At 50.2% G+C, this 16,931-nt stretch overlaps 1 protein-coding gene across 1 annotated transcript; it reads left to right on the top strand.

Moving 5' to 3' along the window:
• The first annotated feature begins 866 nt into the window (after positions 1-866).
• On the top strand, positions 867-14,881 carry LOC718983 (keratin, type II cytoskeletal 1b). Its single transcript, XM_015151784.3, has 9 exons — positions 867-1,480; positions 6,332-6,546; positions 7,780-7,840; positions 8,342-8,437; positions 9,692-9,856; positions 11,617-11,742; positions 11,856-12,076; positions 12,511-12,545; positions 13,060-14,881. The coding sequence occupies exons 1-9, from the start codon at positions 923-925 to the stop codon at positions 13,326-13,328; spliced, it is 1,746 nt and encodes a 581-aa protein (XP_015007270.3). The 5' UTR covers positions 867-922; the 3' UTR covers positions 13,329-14,881.
• The last annotated feature ends 2,050 nt before the right edge of the window (positions 14,882-16,931 follow it).

The raw sequence follows: 16,931 nt of genomic DNA, 5'->3' as shown, positions 1-16,931 counted from the left end.
TTGCATTTCGTATATCTCTTAAAAATTATCTTTAAGAGGTAATTCATTTAATTCTATTTTACAAAAGTATTGTCTATAAAGAACCAGAAATGATAAAACAGAAAGAGAAATAGGGATGGTTTGTCTTCTGGTCTAGAAGACAATATTAGGTACTGGTAGATGCTCAACAAATCTTGAACCACTGATTTTTGGTGCTGAAGTACCTTGTGTGGTTTTGTGTTTGAGGAGTCTGAGGCTTATCAAGCAACACACAACGTGAATGACCTTGGGTAGAATCTGTGGGCCTACACTTGTACTCAGTGACCGCAATATTGCACTTCCATGTGATAAAATTTTGGGTGCTCATGGTGATAACTTCAGGGAGCAGAAGCAGTGCGTGGGGAGATGGGAACAAAACTTTTGCCCCACCAGGACAATGCTATGACAGAAAGTATTTCCACCTCTGTCCCAGCTGTTGTCCTGAGGTCTCCAGACACTATCTAACTTTGCCCCAGATCTCCCAGGTACACCCCAGAAACAAACAGCTCAGTGGTGGAGTTTCTTAGGAAGAGATGAACTGACGATTTGGGGGGAATCTGTATAGGAGTTTCCAGCAATGAGGTCCTGAGAGATTATTGCACTCTGATCTCTAAATGGCAAGAGATGAATGATAAATGATCGAGTTAGGGAAGTTTGTCTGCAGTCTGATTTCTGCAACTCATAGGTATGAGGTTTTAAACAGATGTTGCTGGCAGGCAAACTAAACATTAATACTCCCCTTTCAGGATTGTAAAGATGCCCAGCCCAGCAATGTGTGTGTGTCTATATATAGAGACGGAGCCAGATCCCTTCCAAAGGAGTCAGAGCTCCTTTCCTCTCTGGTCTCTGCCTCCTTCCTGCCAGGCTGTTTCTCTTGCCTGCTTATCTGGATGCTCCAGCAACCATGAGCCGCCAATATAGTTCTCAGTCCGCGTTTAGCTCAAGGAGCCGGCAGGTTTATCGCACCAGCTTTTCTGCAGGCTCTGGTGGTGGGAGTCGGGCTGTGGGTTCTGTGTGTTATACTCGAGGGAGGTGTGGTGGTGGTGGATATGGGATCCGTGGAAGGGGGTTTGGCTCTAGGAGCCTGTATAATCTGGGTGGCAGTAGAAGCATCTCCATTAGTCTAGTGGGGAGGAGTGCCAGTGGTTTCTGTCAGGGTGGGGGAGTAGGGGGATTTGGAGGGGTCAGGAGCTTTGGGATTGGCAGCATTGGTGCTGGTGGCTTTGGAGGTGGTAGCTTTGGAGGAGGTGGTTTTGGGGGTGCTGGATTTGGGGCTAGCAATTTTGGGCTTGGGGGTTTTGGTCCTTCTTGTCCTCCTGGGGGTATCCAAGAGGTGACCATTAACCAGAGCCTCCTAGAGCCACTTCACCTGGAGGTGGACCCTGAAATTCAGAGGATCAAGACCCAGGAGCGGGAGCAGATTATGGTTCTCAACAACAAGTTTGCCTCCTTCATTGACAAGGTGAGCACCTCAGGGGCAGGGAGGGTCATTGGTCACTGACCAAATGACTGAGACAGATTACACCCTGCCACCTCTCAGCACATCGTGCAGTTTCAGCTTGGTGGTGATACCTGGGACCTTAGGAAATCATTTACCCCATTTGGGCTTCAATTTGTCTTCTTGTGGGGATTTAATTCTATCTTTTCCTTTTGGCAGGAAAGGAGATAAGCAGTGTGAAAATACTCAACAGATACATGGTGTAGTACCCTCATTCTCTTTCACAATTATTCACTTTCCATCCACCCATCCATCCATGCACCCATCCATCCATCCATCCATCTATCCATCCATCCTCATCCACACAATCCATTTATATACACACACACATGTTCATCCGTTCATTCACTCATCCATCAAGCCACTCAACTATCTACCCATGCATCCATCCACCCATTCAGCCCACAAATATTTTCTAAGCATCTATGATAGGGCAGACACTGTGCCAGGTGACTAGGACACAGGGACTGACGTCTAAAGGGAAGAGAATTACGACAATGCGTGTGAAGTGTGTCAATAGGGGAAGTACTCTCTGGGACATGGTAGCTCAAAGGAGGGTGTCATGAGCTCTGCCTGCTGAGTCTGGAAGACGGATAAAAAGTTAAATGGGTTCTAATGTTAGTATATGTGCTGCCGGAGCGAGCACAAGTTAAATGGGTTCTTAGGGCAGAGGGGGTTTTCAGGCAGAAGGACCAGGAGGCATGAAAGTGTGACACCTTTCAAACGGTTGGTCCCTTTCACACACAGTAGGGAATTTCAAACGGTTACAATTCCTGGAGAAAATGGGATACCAGGGGGTGGATGAGAGAAGCAGAGATGAAGCCTCAGAGCCAGGGCAGGAGAAGCAGGCAGGGCATGGTGAATGCCCTGGTGGTGGGTATCTCTTGGGGCTAAAGTCAACAGCATGCAATGTAGGGTTCTGTCTGAGTTCCCCCTTTTGGCTCATCAAGGGCCAAGGATGGGCCAGATGGAGACACAGAAGCCCCTGTCCCTAGTTCCCTATTGAAACTTCAGATTAGGTCCAAAGCAGCAACAGAGGCTGGTGAACTCACCATGGTGAAGACCTCCTTCCAGCATCTCCTTTTGTCTGGAGGTCGAGGTACTAGCACCTCTCCAGGAGGAATTTTGCCTTCAGGGATGCAGTGGGAAGCCCCACAGAGCACCAAGGCCACTTGCACAGTCAGTGACTTTCCCTCAGTCACCACAGGAGTTCAGTGCTGAGGCCAGAGCTTGACCTGTGGCCTGACTGTAGGGTAGCTGTGGCCAGAGGCCATGCTGGGTGGCAGGGCAGGCCTCTGATATCTGGGCAGATGCTGGGGATGGGACAGTGTGTGAGCAGGTGGAGGAGGGTGAGGCTGCCGAAGAGGAGCGCAACACAGCAGAGTGCTCCTGTGGCTTCTGATCACGCTGCGTGGGAAATGTGGCTGAGTACCACCATGCTTCAGGCACAGGTGGGGGTTAGAGGGTTTCACTGGAGCAAGGAGTCGCTACTGGGAGCTCACGACTGGGCCAAGAGAGGAGCAGGGAGGAGAGAGGGCTGGGAAATAACCACAGGCCGCTGGCAACTGACCTCTTGAGGCTCATCCAATTGTGGCCTCTGCCATGAACAGGGTGTCTGTCCAGTTGCATGGCATGGGGCAGGGGGCAGAGGCTAAGGTGCAAGAGACCTGGGTCTCCTGTCCTTTGAAGGGCATGGCCTGTGATGACTATGAGGAGAGGCTCCTCAGCCAGGTGGGTTGTGGCCTGACTGGAAGGTAGAAAGCTTCTATGACAGGTGACTTCTGACTCTGCTTTCCAAACTTGTCTTCCTGCTTTCACCCTTGACCCTTGTATAGCCTATGCTTGACACCACAGCAGAGCCATCCTTTAAAAGCATGTCACACCACTCTTCCATTTGAATCCTCCAGTGGCTTCTTGTCTCAACTGAAGGAAAAGCCCAAGTCCTATAAGGCCCTATATTATTTGCCCTTTACTCTGCGGCTGCTGCTAAGCCCACACTTACATTTGTGGAATCAGGCCACATTGCCCTCCCTGGGTGGGACAGCTTTCAGGATACAACTGCTAGTGAGCAGATTGAGGCCTGGAAAATAGCCTCCAGGCTTCCAACTCATTGTTGTCTGCAGTGTCCTGTGCCCCTCTTCCTCCTCAGCTGCTCTTCTCTTGCTCACCAGCATCCAAGGCTCAGTTCTGTCTCAAGGTCTTTGCACCTGCCATTCCCTCTGCTTGGAACTCTTCCCCCCAAAGAGAGGCCCACCTTCCTCCCTTACCTTCTGTGGGTCTTTGCTCAGATGCCACAGTTTCAGTGGGGACTTCCCTGACCACCACTTCAGCGTTCCTATGCCCCGGCCCTGTGTGACTCCATAGTCCCTGCAGCTGTCTGAGGCACTGTATTTTTTACATGATTGTTTCTTTATAGTTATCTCTCTAAATAGAATGCAAACTCCTAGAAAGCAGGGATTTTGCCTGTTTTGCTTATTACCAAATCCCTAGCACCCAGAATAGTTCCTGACACATGAGAATTGCTCAGTAAATAGAAGCTGGATGACAAATTGGGTCAGCCCCTCGGGTCAGTGCTGTATGCTCAGAGAGTGGAAATGGAGCCAAAGGCTTTCTAGAACCAATGACGAGGGGATAGGGCCTCAGGAAGGAAAGGAGGGGTCCAGCTCTTCCCCCTGGGACACTGGGCTGGCCTTGTTCAGCTGATCCTTAGACCTCTATGCCAGGGGTGGGGAGTGGTCTGGATAGCCCACACCAGCAGGCAATTTTAAAACCTTTTGCACTTCATGAGTACATGACACTTTTTGTCTTCTCTGTGTTGGGCGTTGTGTGTCCATGGGTCCACTGTGTCCCCTGGAGAACAAAGTAGATATAGGCCTGCCCTCAGGGGGTCCAGTGCAGCCCGGGAGAGAGATGCTCACACACTGCTGCATGACTGCAAGTCTCAACAGATTTAGAAAGGCAAGGAACAAGGGGCTGCAAAGGGGACACACTGGTGGGATGCCACCTCAGGTGAGGTCTAAAGGGTGAGTAGGAGTTTACTGGGCAAAGAGTTGAGGAGACCTGGAGTGCTGAGGGCACTGGGAGGTCCCTGTGCAGGGGAGGGGCACTGAAGCAGAGGGTGGGCGAGAAGGTCGCTCAGCAGCATGCCTCATTCCATCTGTGGTAGCTGAGCTGCCTTTGAGTTTTGCTGGTAGGACACAGACCAGGAGTGTTTTGGGGAACCTGGGGAAAAACACAGTGGCTTTCACCGATTGTTCTAGTGGTTAAGGCACTCCCTGCAGCCAGACTCTGCCTTTGCAGTTTGGGTGGCCTGATGAGAACCACAGTGTCTTCTATGAGCTCCTGGGATATTGCGGGTGGGTACCTGGGCTAAAGCCAGAACACCCAGAGTTGTGTCACTGCTCCCTCGTTGTTTTATGTGGAGACTCTCCATGGGACCACAGGATTCTTTCTTTTGGTCCCACAATGCCACTGCCACTGAGCGCAGTGAATGAGTGCTGAATTGATTTCTTCACTCCCTGGGAGTGCCACCACAGAGTAAAAATAGAGAGTGGCAGGAATTTCTCACGGTGTTGTGAGCTGTGCTGACAAGCCTGGGAGAGCTGCTTGCCTAATCTCTTGCTTTGATAAGGCCAGCAAAAATGAGCCATGGGAGGTGGTGTTGTCTGCAAACATTTTCCAGCCTAGAGTCAGAATCCAAAGGGAGCTAACCAGGGTTGGCCCCTCAGACGGGCAGATTCTCAAGGGCCAGGGGATTTGGGGGACCCTCACTAGTGTCACGTGGTAAGGGAGTGTCTTCAGAGTTCCGTTCCGACCACACAAAGCAGTGGGTTTGCCCCTTTACACAGTGCCCGGAGGAGGAAGCTGGATTCCAGAGGGTGTGTGTTTTTGCGCGTGCGCGCCCGCATGCGGCCGAGCAAACTCTGGAGGCAGCACCACTGCTTCTATCAGGGCACTGGAGTGGAGGCTCCACAGTGTGTAGCTGGCTGAGGAAAGGTGGAGGCTGGTCACTACCATGCCAAGGACAAGCCACACACTTTGCACAGCCAGCTGCCTTACTGGGCCCCTTATCTTACCTTCATATCCACAGTTCTGGGAGAAGAGGTGGTGAAAATATTAGGTGATGTCCACTCTCCATTTCCCGGGAAATAGCAAGTGGGTAGTTCTCAAACACCTGACAACCCAAGTCCTCACTTTGGGGCACTTGACTGCATTAGACTTTTAAAAGAATGAGAACATTTGCCTTAAAAATTCTGTCTGCGTTATAAAAGCATTTAAATGAGTTACTTTCCTGACAAACATCCTGGCAGACAGCAGAGGTGGTGGTGACTGCAAGGCAGGGGCACCCGAGCAAGTGTGCTCAGGAATTAGTTAAATGTTCTAAGCCAAATTGATCCTTCTCGCTTTTTCTTTCTTCCTCTCCTCTATCACATAATGCATTTTGACCACAAAGAGAAAGGAGCCTTGGGGTCATCAGTGTCTCAGATGCTCCGAAACACCATTTCCTTACGTTGGCATGGATAAATTGAGTTTGGAGGGCGAGTGCTCTATGATGTAAATGAAGGAGGTGATTTACCTTCAAAACCAGCGTGAGCTTAGTGTCAATTTTAGACAAGTTGACTGTACAGCCATTGGCCGTCAGAAACCACATTGCCCTCTGTGTGTCTCAATCCCAGAGAAAAGGCTCTCTGACCCTTGGAGGAACCATCCTGATTCTCTGAGGTCTGGATGTGTTGAGGGGCTATGGATCCCCCTACTCATGGGGGTGCTGCTCTGATCCATGGCCTGGGGTGGGCTGGGGTCTCTTGCTCTTAGGTGCGATTCCTGGAGCAGCAGAACCAGGTGCTACAAACAAAATGGGAGTTGCTGCAGCAGGTGAACACCTCAACTGGAACCAACAACCTGGAGCCCCTCTTGGAGAACTATATCGGTGACCTGCGGAAGCAGGTGGATTTGCTCAATGCGGAGCAGATGCGCCAGAACAGAGAGGTCAGGAGCATGCAGGATGTCGTGGAGGACTACAAAAGCAAGTGAGACTCCAGGCAGGGCAAAACAGGGGAGAAGCATGGCCGGAAACTCGTCACAGGGGCAAGACATTCTGCTGTAGTGTTTATGTGTAAGGGTAGGGGAGCGGGACATGCAGACTCTGCACTGCAGGAGGCGCTGTTTTGTATGTGGCAACCCAGGTAGATGATATTGGCAGCCAGCTGTCAATCGCATTGGGTGGGGAGGGGCAGGATAGCTTCATGGATGTTGAAGCCAAGTAAGCCTGATTTCCAGTGTGGGCTCTTCCACTTACTAGCTGCCTACAAATTCATCTTTTTAAGCCTCTGGTGTTCATGTTAATAATGTGGGAAGAGCAAGAACCTCCCTTGTTGGATTGTTGTGGGTAGATCTGTGGTTCTCAGACTTGAGCATGCATCAGTTTGCTGGAATCAGATTGCTGGGCTCTGCCCCCCAAGTTTTGGATTCAGCAGATACAGGAGAGTGTTTGTACTTCTGACATGTTTCCAAGTGATGCTGATGTTCGTGGATTGGGGACCACACTTTGAGAACTGCCGGTTTTGAATGAAATGATGCTTAATAAGTTCTTAGTACTGTGCCTGCACACCCCTACAGTCAGTAAACCCTAGCTATTATGACCACAAACAGTAGGGGTGACAGGAGTTGTCGAATTCCAGATCAGCTGCTCCTGAGCTGTGCAGGCAGCCGAGCCTCTCCCTTCCTCTTCTTCCCCATGTGGGGCTCAGGGTGCTTCTCTCCCATCACCTTGGCATGCCCACTGTGCCGTGCCAGTAGAGATCCAAGTGTGTGTGAGTCAATGAGGGAAAAATGAAATCCACACTGGAGGTGCTGGTGGGGGATGGGGCACAGAATTGTAGGTTAAATTTTTTCTCTTCAAAAATATTTAGTAAAAGTGGTTGGTATTTCATGTTCTCAATTTTAAGGAATGAATGAATTTGACACATTTACAAAGGTAAAACATCAAAATAAAAATAGATGTTCCAGGGACCTTCTCTGTGGCTCTGGGTTTCCATGTTGGCCTGGGCTCCCCTCTGTTGGCCCACAGACCCAGGAGTTGGCACTGCCCTCATCCATGAGAGCGCCAGCCTCCTGGAATGGACAGCCAGCACCTTGAGCAGGGTTTTCTGAGCTCAGGACAGCAAATGTTTGGGGAATTCCAAGCTTTCTGCTGTGAGGAGGAACCTCAGAGAGCCAAGGTCAGCCTGTAGCCTTTCTGTGCTCCTTGCCTCGCCTGACAGGTATGAGGACGAAATCAACAAGAGGACTGGCAGCGAGAATGACTTTGTCGTCCTGAAGAAGGTGAGGGAAAGGGGAGTCCCAAGGGTGGCTGTGGACCAAGGAGGCTTCGGGGAGTAAGGAATCCCTATGGGATGCTCTGTGGCAATGGCAGGGTGACCTCTGTGGCCGGCTTGCTGTGTGTGATGCCTAAATGTGGGGCCCTTACACTAGAACTGACACTGATAATGACTCTTTAGGAAGCCTCCAGTTTGTATCTGTCTGGGGTCCTGAAAGTGAAATGAAGTGAAATGACAGCTTTTGAATGTCAGTTATGTGTAGCCTTGGGACCCGGGGAAGGACCTGGGTGTTGGGTGTGACTGACTGAGATGTGGAGGTTGGTGTCACATCTCCTTCTGGCCAGGAAAGCCAGGACATGTAGATCCCTTATTGGAGTGAGGTGTTGAATTTTTGAAGTAAGGAAATAAACCCAGAGTGGCTCTGCCACTTGCCTGAGCCACCCAGTGAGCTGGAGGCAGGCAATGCCTGGGCAATAAAGTCAAACTGTTTCTGCCTGCTATTCAGGATGTGGACGCTGCTTACGCGAGCAAAGTGGACCTGGAGTCCAGGGTGGACACTCTGACTGGGGAGGTCAATTTCTTGAAGTATTTATTTTTGACGGTGAGTTAAGCGTTTATAAGAACGCCCTTTCGCACTTTGGGAGGCCGAGACGGGCGGATCACAAGGTCAGGAGATCGAGACCATCCTGGCTAACACGGTGAAACCCCGTCTCTACTAAAAATACAAAAAACTAGCCGGGTGAGGTGGTGGGCGCCTGTAGTCCCAGCTGCTCGGGAGGCTGAGGCAGGAGAATGGCAGGAACCTGGGAGGCGGAGCTTGCAGTGAGCTGAGATCCGGCCACTGCACTCCAGCCTGGGCAACAGAGTGAGACTCTGTCTCAAAAAAAAAAAAAAAAAAAAAAGAACGCCCTTTCTTTTCTCACATCTCACAAGGAGTATGGGCTATAAGAGGCGAGGTCTGAAACCCAACGCTACCCACTAGGGACTCATCTCCCCAGGTACCCCAACTCTGTGGGCCTGGAGTCAGCCATCCTCTCCACCCCAATCCTCAGAATCCCCAGGTTGGGGTAATGGAGATGGAAGGCTGGGAGAATCCTGAGTTAGGTGGAGGCGAACGTGTCCCTGGTTCATGGCTTCCAATCTGTCTGGGAAATCACCCAGACATATAAGGGGCAAAACCAACCAGAAATCTTCATTAATTCTGGGGAGTTGATGGAGCTGTTAGGAAACTCTGTGGGAGGTGACAGTGTGAGTCTCAAAGGGAGTGACCTTAGTGGCGGGGGATCAAACACTCTGTCACCCAGCCCTCTTTTGCCTGTGTCTAATTTGGGGGTACTTGCTCTGGGCCAGATGCTGTGTTAGAAATTTATGTTATGGGCATCTCCATTCTACACATGGGAAAACTGAGGCACTGAAGCGTTAAATTACTTGCTTGGTTACCTTGCTAGTCAATGGTAGAGCCAAGACTCAAAAGTGAGTCCAAGTGGCTCCGCAACTGGAGTCCATTCTACTGCCTCAGAGAGCTCATGTGATTTCAAGGAACAGGCATGCCTGCCAAGGAGCCCAGCTAACTATGGTGGCCAAGTCAGAGCAAGGCAGAATGGCAGTTGCAGAAGAGGTGTGATGGGGAGATGGTATCTGAAGGGCTCCAGGTTTAGGCTCCTTCCTTCTCCCTGGAGGCAGTTAAGACTCTCCCTATTATCTCTCATTGCACACAACAATTCCAAGAGTTTTCCCCCAAGACTACCTGGCCCAGGCTTCTGGCTTCCCCCGAGAGCCTTGAGGGAGCAGCAGAGGAAAACTGAGGCCCCCAGAGGAGAATGGAAGGAGTCAGCCTGTGCGCCATGCCTCGCAGGAGCTGTCTCAGATGCAGACTCACATCAGCGACACCAACGTCATCCTGTCCATGGACAATAATCGCTCCCTGGACCTGGACAGCATCATTGATGCAGTGCGAACCCAGTACGAGCTGATTGCACAGAGGAGCAAGGACGAGGCCGAAGCCCTGTACCAGACCAAGGTGGGTACGGCCCCCAGATCTGGTGCCCAGAAAAATAGATTCTTCCCAGAATTGTCTTTCTCTTATTGCATTGTCTTTCTTATTTCTGAAGTAAAATGTGTTTGTTATACAAATTCTAGAAATTACATGTAAAGATTACCAATCTCTCACTACCTCTATTAATATGTTAATATCTCTTCTGCCAGTTCTTTGTAGCTATTAAGCTAGTGCAAAAGTAATTGTGGTTCTTGCCATTAAAAGTAATGATAAGAACCGCAATTACTTTTGCACCAACTCAATAATGTTTATTGAGAACTCATATGTGTTAGGCACTGCACAAAGTGCTTTACATAATATATATATTATTTCATTCAATCCTTACAACAACCAATGAGGTAAGAATTTCATTATCACAATTTTATAATAGATAATAGTGCATGAGATTACTTAATTTCTCTAAGGCCTTGTAGCTAGTAAATGGCAGAGCCACAGCTTAATTAAACTCGGGTTTGTGTCTACAAACTCATTCCCCTCACCACTAGAATGATTTTTATTTTTTTTTCATAACGGTATCTATTAAAATGTACTTTTTTTTAACTTTCTTTCTTTTTTTTTTGTTTGTTTGAGATGGAAACTCGCTCTGTCTCCCAGGCTGGAGTGCAGTGGCGTGATCTCAGTTCACTACAGACTCCACCTCCTGGGTTCAAGCGATTCTCCTGCCTCAGCCTCCTCAGTAGCTGGGATTACAGGTGCACACCACCACACCAAGCTAATTTTTGTATTTTTAGTAGTGACAGGGTTTTGCCACGTTGGCCAGGCTGTACTTTCTCTTTTACTTATCGCATATGGATACCTTTCTGTGACACTAAATAATCTGCCGCATTTTTAACAGCCTGGTATTATATTGTAAGACTACACCCTCCCTTATTAGATCAACCTCTTTGTGGCTAAGTTGTTGGGCACATCTTTGGTTACTTCTTTACCATAAACTGACCTGGATCTTTTTGGATGGTGAATCCTCTGGTTGAAAGGGCATGGCTGACAGTCCAGTCACTAAATTCTGAACAACTAGCATTGATGATTGGCTTTGAGGATGATCTGTGGCCAACTCCAATCCTGGCTGACCTCTGTCCCACTGTCCTGCAGACAGTGTTCTGGGGTGGAATGGATTTTGACCTTAGACTGGGAGGCAGAAGGCCAACAGTGAAAACAGCAGAATGCAGATTCCCTCAAGTTGACGCTTCTCCCACCCACTTCAAAACCCTGTCCTGGGGGTGGAGTTCTGACTGATGGGGCAATACAGAGATAGAAACAGAGATGGAGGGGAAATGAGACTGAACGTGGAGCAGGTGGAGGGCCTCTGGGACATAAGGTCCTGCCTGATTGCTAGGGAGATCATCCTGGAAAAGGGTGGGAAGCTATATGGTGGGCGGAAAGAGTGAGGGGGTCTCAGTGCGGGTAAGGACCAACATGAAGGCTTAGATGTGTGAAAAAGTGTTAGAAAGGGCATCACGAAGCAGGTTTGTCTGGCTGGGATGAGAGTCTGCCCAGAGATAGGTGGGAATGCAGGAGGCTTGGTATGGTGTGAGCGTGTGCATGTATACATGTGTTTGCAGCCCGGGTGAGGGAGGTTTGGTATAGCTGTGAGTGTGTATGTAGGGGCGACCACAGCACAAGATGGGTGAGAATCTCCCAGGGGAGAGCAACCCAGACCTACTCCCTCCTGGAGGGGCTTGTGGTGGGCAGCACATGCTGACCATGATGCTGCCTTTGGCCCCTAGTACCAGGAGCTCCAGATCACAGCAGGCAGACATGGAGACGACTTGAAGAACAGCAAGATGGAGATTGCAGAGCTCAACCGCACCGTCCAGAGGCTGCAGGCAGAGATCAGCAATGTGAAGAAGCAGGTGGGATGGGTGCTCAGGGAGGGCTGACTAAGCCCTGCACCTCCCACAATGCCCTGCCAGATCGAGGTCTGGAAGCTTAACCCTAAAATGGTCTCTGACTGTCTCTGGAGCAGATTGAACAGATGCAGTCGCTCATTTCGGATGCCGAGGAGAGAGGCGAACAGGCCCTCCAGGATGCGCGGCAGAAGCTGCAGGACCTGGAGGAGGCCCTGCAGCAGTCCAAGGAGGAGCTGGCCCGGCTGCTGCGTGACTACCAGGCCATGCTAGGGGCCAAGCTGTCCCTGGATGTGGAGATCGCCACCTACCGCCAGCTGCTGGAGGGCGAGGAGAGCAGGTGGGTCCGGCAGCTGTGTTTCTGGGGCTAAGGCTTGATATGTACCCATGAAACTGTGGGACTGGCTATTTGGAGAAAAGATAAGCCCCATCTTTTTGGGAAGATTGGTAGCCCAGGGTGAGCAGAAACATTCCAGTTAGAGGCAGACGCTGTGTGAGTTGGCAAGGTAGGGAGAAGTCATTGTTATCATTCCTCTGCCTCCAAGTAGAATGTCCTTATACCCCAACCCAAGTCACTGCAGCTGGGTATTCACCCCCAATGCTAAAAGTCTTCATGAAAACGCTGAAAATTCTCTCGGCTCCACTGGCTTCCTGCTCTCATGCACACAAATTTCCCTAAAGCTTGGGGACACCTCTGATCTGGATGTCTGTGGGCCACCGCCTTCCCTCCTCAGGCCCTGTGGGTCTGGCTGACCCTGTGCTTTGGTTTTACAGGATGTCAGGAGAGCTGCAGAGCCATGTGAGCATCTGTAAGTAGCAGAGCCCACGGACAGAGAGAGGCTGGTGGTTCTGGGTGGAGGGAGGGCCGGGAGGTGGCCAGCAGAGAACTGAAAGTCTGGCATTTTAGCTTCCAGTCTTGTACAACAGACATCAAAGTAAGCAAGTGTAATGGCAAAGTCTGGAAGAATTCATTTGAAATAAATGGTTGTGATTTCAGGTCTACTTATCTTAATTGTTAGGATGCCTTTTTTAAAATAAAAAAAAATTTTTTTTAAATGATGCCTAGGAATCAGCAGTGGCTAGAACTCTTTAGGGTATATGTTCAATAAACAATGAAAGTGTGTTGCTGAGAGGAACCCTGGCATTCCTTTGTAGTATGAAGAATAATTTTCAAGTGGGAACACTTTCAGTTTTCAATGTATCGGTTTGCAAGTCGATGCCACGGGTGATCGAGGATGGAGGAGGCTGCAGGTGCAGGGATGGGTGCAGGTGGGGGCCCTGCCCGGTCCCTCTGACCCCCTGTGCACTGTCCCCTCCCCACAGCGGTGCAGAACAGCCAGGTGAGCATCAGCGGCGGCGCGGGAGGTGGCGGCAGCTACGTCTCTGGAGGCTACGGCGGCGGCGGCAGCGGTGGGGGGGGCTATGGCGGTGGAAGAAGTTACCGCGGAGGCGGCGCACGAGGGGGCAGTGGAGGCGGTTATGGCAGCGGCGGCGGGAGCTACGCAGGGAGCGGCAGAAGCAGCCGCGGATCCTCGCGCGTGCAGATCATCCAGACCTCCACCAACACCTCCCACAGGCGGATCCTGGAGTAGAGGCCTCGCTTCTGCCATACCTCAAGCCTGCACCCGCACCGCCCTCTCCTCAAACTCCTCCCCTCCACGCCCTTCCTGACTCCCTGTCGTTCACTTTTCTTGATGGGTCTCAGCAATTTTGCCAATAAATTAGAGTCTAATGGGGGGAAGCAGGGTGGATAAGCCCAAACAGCAGATCTCTTTGGAGGGCACTGGCTTGCAGTCAGAGTAACAGCTAAGCACATTCTCACTCAGACTCCGTTCAGCTGGCCCTGCTGCTGTTCCTGCTCCCACCTTTTTGGGAAGATCGGTAGCCCAGGGTGAGCAGAAACATTCCAGTTAGAGGCAGAGGCTGTGTGAGTTGGCAGGTTAGGGAGAAGTCATGGCTATCATTCCTCTGCCTCCAAATAGAATGCCCTTATGCCCCAACTCAAACCACTGCAGCTAAGTATTGATCCACAATGCTAAAAGACACCAGGCATCTAGTTTAGCAATGGAGAGAAATAGCCTGTAAAGCATCGACAAGGCACATAATGGAGAGTTGGTATCTCAGCCCCAGGCTCCTTTTGCTGCACCTGGGCTGCTCTGTGAACAAGAATCCACAACCCCTGCCCTTCTGGGGGCCACAAGATGATCCCTTTGGGGGAAGTTGCTGATTGCAGGACAAGCTAGCTTGGTAAGGAAAACCTCTGCACCACCCGCCTATTCCTGCCTCTTGGTCCACAGCCTCACGCACTCATGTTGATGGAAAGTATAGATTTGCTGCCCACATCAGATATCTGTAAGGCATCACTGTCCTGATTCTGAACCTCCATCTCAGGAAGCATTCTCCCCTGTGTAAACAACTCAAGGTGGGAGTATTTCAGAGGGCATGGGGTCACGAATCCTCACCCAGAGGGAAGCCTGTTTTAGCAGTGGATGCGGGAGTTGATGAACAGACAAGCAAGTTCTGCTTCTGTCCTGTTTCCTCCTGACAGCTCCATTCCTTGAAAGTCTGATGCTTCCTAAGCTCTGCTTCATAACCACTCTGAGAATTGTCCCATGGGGTGGGCACGCGAGCCCAGCTCTGTTCTATCCAGGTGCCTTGGGCCTGAGGAGTCTGAGGATCTGACTTGGGTCTTGGAAGGGTTCCAACCCCAAGTCAGTCAGGAAGCTGCCCGTTTTTTTTTTTGTTGGTGCAAGGCAGTTTAATGCCCTTTCTCAGACCTCTCTAGTCCCTCCCGCCCTCTGTTCTCTGTGGCTGTGAGCACTTTGTGAGAATTTGACTCTTAATTTTGAATCTTATGTAAGAGGCTTGAGATGTGCTGGAGAGGGCAGGAAGAGGAAAGTTATCAGCCAACTAACAGGTCTTGAGAGAGAGAATGTAGCTTTGCTTTTAAGATCTGGAGTTACCTTCACTTGCTAGCTGAGTCCTAACACAACTTCCAAGTCCATGATTCTCTTGGGGCATTGGATGGGCTCAGTGTGGGTCTCTTAGGCAGTGCTTGTGACTTCATCATTTCCTGGTTCAAAATTGTACTGTCAAGGGGCAGCATTTCTGGTATTTCTATAATAAATTTTTCTGTGATCTCAAACTGCTGTTTGGTCAGGAGATGCATTATTTCTTCTTCTCCTTCCCCTTCTTCTTCTCCTTCCCCTTCTTATCCTTCACCTTCCTCCTCTTCTCCCTCCTCCTCCTCCCTGCTCGTCCTCCTCCCTCCTCCTCCTCTTCCCCCTCTTCCCCCTCCTCCTCCTCTTTCTTCTTCTTCTTCTTCTGCCTCTTCTTCTTCTTCTTCTGCCTCTTCTTCTTCTTCTTCTGCCTCTTCTTCTTCTTCTTCTCCCTCCTCTCCCTTCCCCCCTCCTCCTCCTTCTCCTCCCTCCTCTCCCTCCTCCTCCTTCTCCTCCCTCCTCCCCCTCCTCCTCCTCCTCCTTCTTCTTCTTCTTCTTCTTCTTCATCTTCATCTTCATCTTCTCCTCTTTTTCTTCTTTCTCCTAAATAAAGATGGGGTCTCACTATGTTGCCAAGGCTGGTCTTGAACTCCTGGGCTCAGTCAATCCTCCCACCTTGGCCTCCCACAGTGCTGGGATTACAGGTGTGAGCCACGGTACCTGGGCCATTTCTTTTAAAATGTCTGCAGACCTGAAATTATTCATATTTGGGAAGTTAAAATTTCTTCTTCTTATTTTTTATTGTATAAGTAATACACAGCCTTGAAGAATCTTGCAGACATAATCTTATTAATCCTTAAAGTGGCTGATCATTCAAAAGTCAATTATACATTTGTTCAATAAGCACTTATTAAGCTCCTACTGTGTGGCAGGCAGTGGCTTAGGCACTGGGAATGCAATGTTGAATGAACATGTTTCTGAATCTTAAGTTGCTCACAACTAAATGACATATTATGGGGGAGGGAAAATACAGAGAGAAGAGAAATCTGAATGTGCTTTTAAGGACCTCCTAGCCTGAGAGTGGAAGCAAGGCCTATTCTGAGGACACAGGCAGACCCCCCAAAACAGGAACAGTGGGACTTACGACAGGTGCCAGTGCTGGGGAAGGGATGTTTGGTTCCAACAGACTCCTGGAGGACTGGGATATGGAACAGGGCCGAGGAAGGGGGGTGTGGGTGGGGAGGTGAGGGAAGGGCCTTCCAAACAGGGGAATAGTCCCCTCAGAGACTCAAAATGAGAGTGAGTGTGGGGGTGAGAGGGAGCAGCTGGACGGGAGAAACTGAGCTGGGGAGGAAGGGACTGAGGCCCATAAACTGAGTGGGCTCATGGGCAGAGACATCTACAATTGATGACTTGAGGGAAGCAGAGATGCAGAAATTCCAGAATGGAGCAAGTTAAGCCACCACCTCATCCTCTGTGGTAGTTCTGAGTCCATGTAAAAGAGTCACATAAAAAGATGTGATCTACTTTCTAATTCCCTGGAGGGACTTTGATGAAATTTGGATACGGGATTCATTCGAATATGACTAGAACCCATATTGATAAGACACTGTGTTCCCAGGCACACCCCTCCATTTTCTCTGAGAAGTTTCTCCCCATCTCACCTGTCCTGGCAGCAGGCTTGTCAGGGGATGGGTAGGAAAGGCAGAGATGGGCAGAGAGGCTGTCCGAAGGGAAGGAGAGAGGGAGCAGACAGATGCAGTGTACCACACTTGCAGCCAACAGCCAAGATCACAAGGACTAGGAAGACATGGATGGAGAGCAGTGGGCATAAATATGACTTCGAGTGTCCAGCTGGCAGGTGAGGAGACGTGAGTCAGAAGGTGTGGCAGCTGCTGGAGGCAGCCGTGGGAATCAGGAAGAGAGTCACGTCTAGATCTTGTTTAGGCTCTTCTGGAGGCAGATCACTCTGGGGACTCTGAGCTCCAAGGACAGTAATAAACAGCCTACTCAGAGGAGGGTGACCAGGACAGTGATGGTGGGGAATCAAAGCCTGGTCACAGGAGTACCGGTGAAAGGCACAGGAGAGCAGACTCTGAGGGAGATGTGGCAGCTAACTGCAAAGATTTGAAAGGCTTCTGTGGGACCGCAGGAAGGGTGGCTGACTCTAGCCGATGACCTAGATTAGGCAGTGTTTTTGCAGTTAGTTGCCACATGTCCCCTGAAAGGTGGGCTTCTCCTCCACATGTGGGCAGA

Source organism: Macaca mulatta, chromosome 11 (genome assembly GCF_049350105.2).
Source record: "Macaca mulatta isolate MMU2019108-1 chromosome 11, T2T-MMU8v2.0, whole genome shotgun sequence".
NCBI classification, from domain to species: domain Eukaryota; kingdom Metazoa; phylum Chordata; class Mammalia; order Primates; family Cercopithecidae; genus Macaca; species Macaca mulatta.
This window is presented reverse-complemented; position numbering and strand designations above follow the sequence as displayed.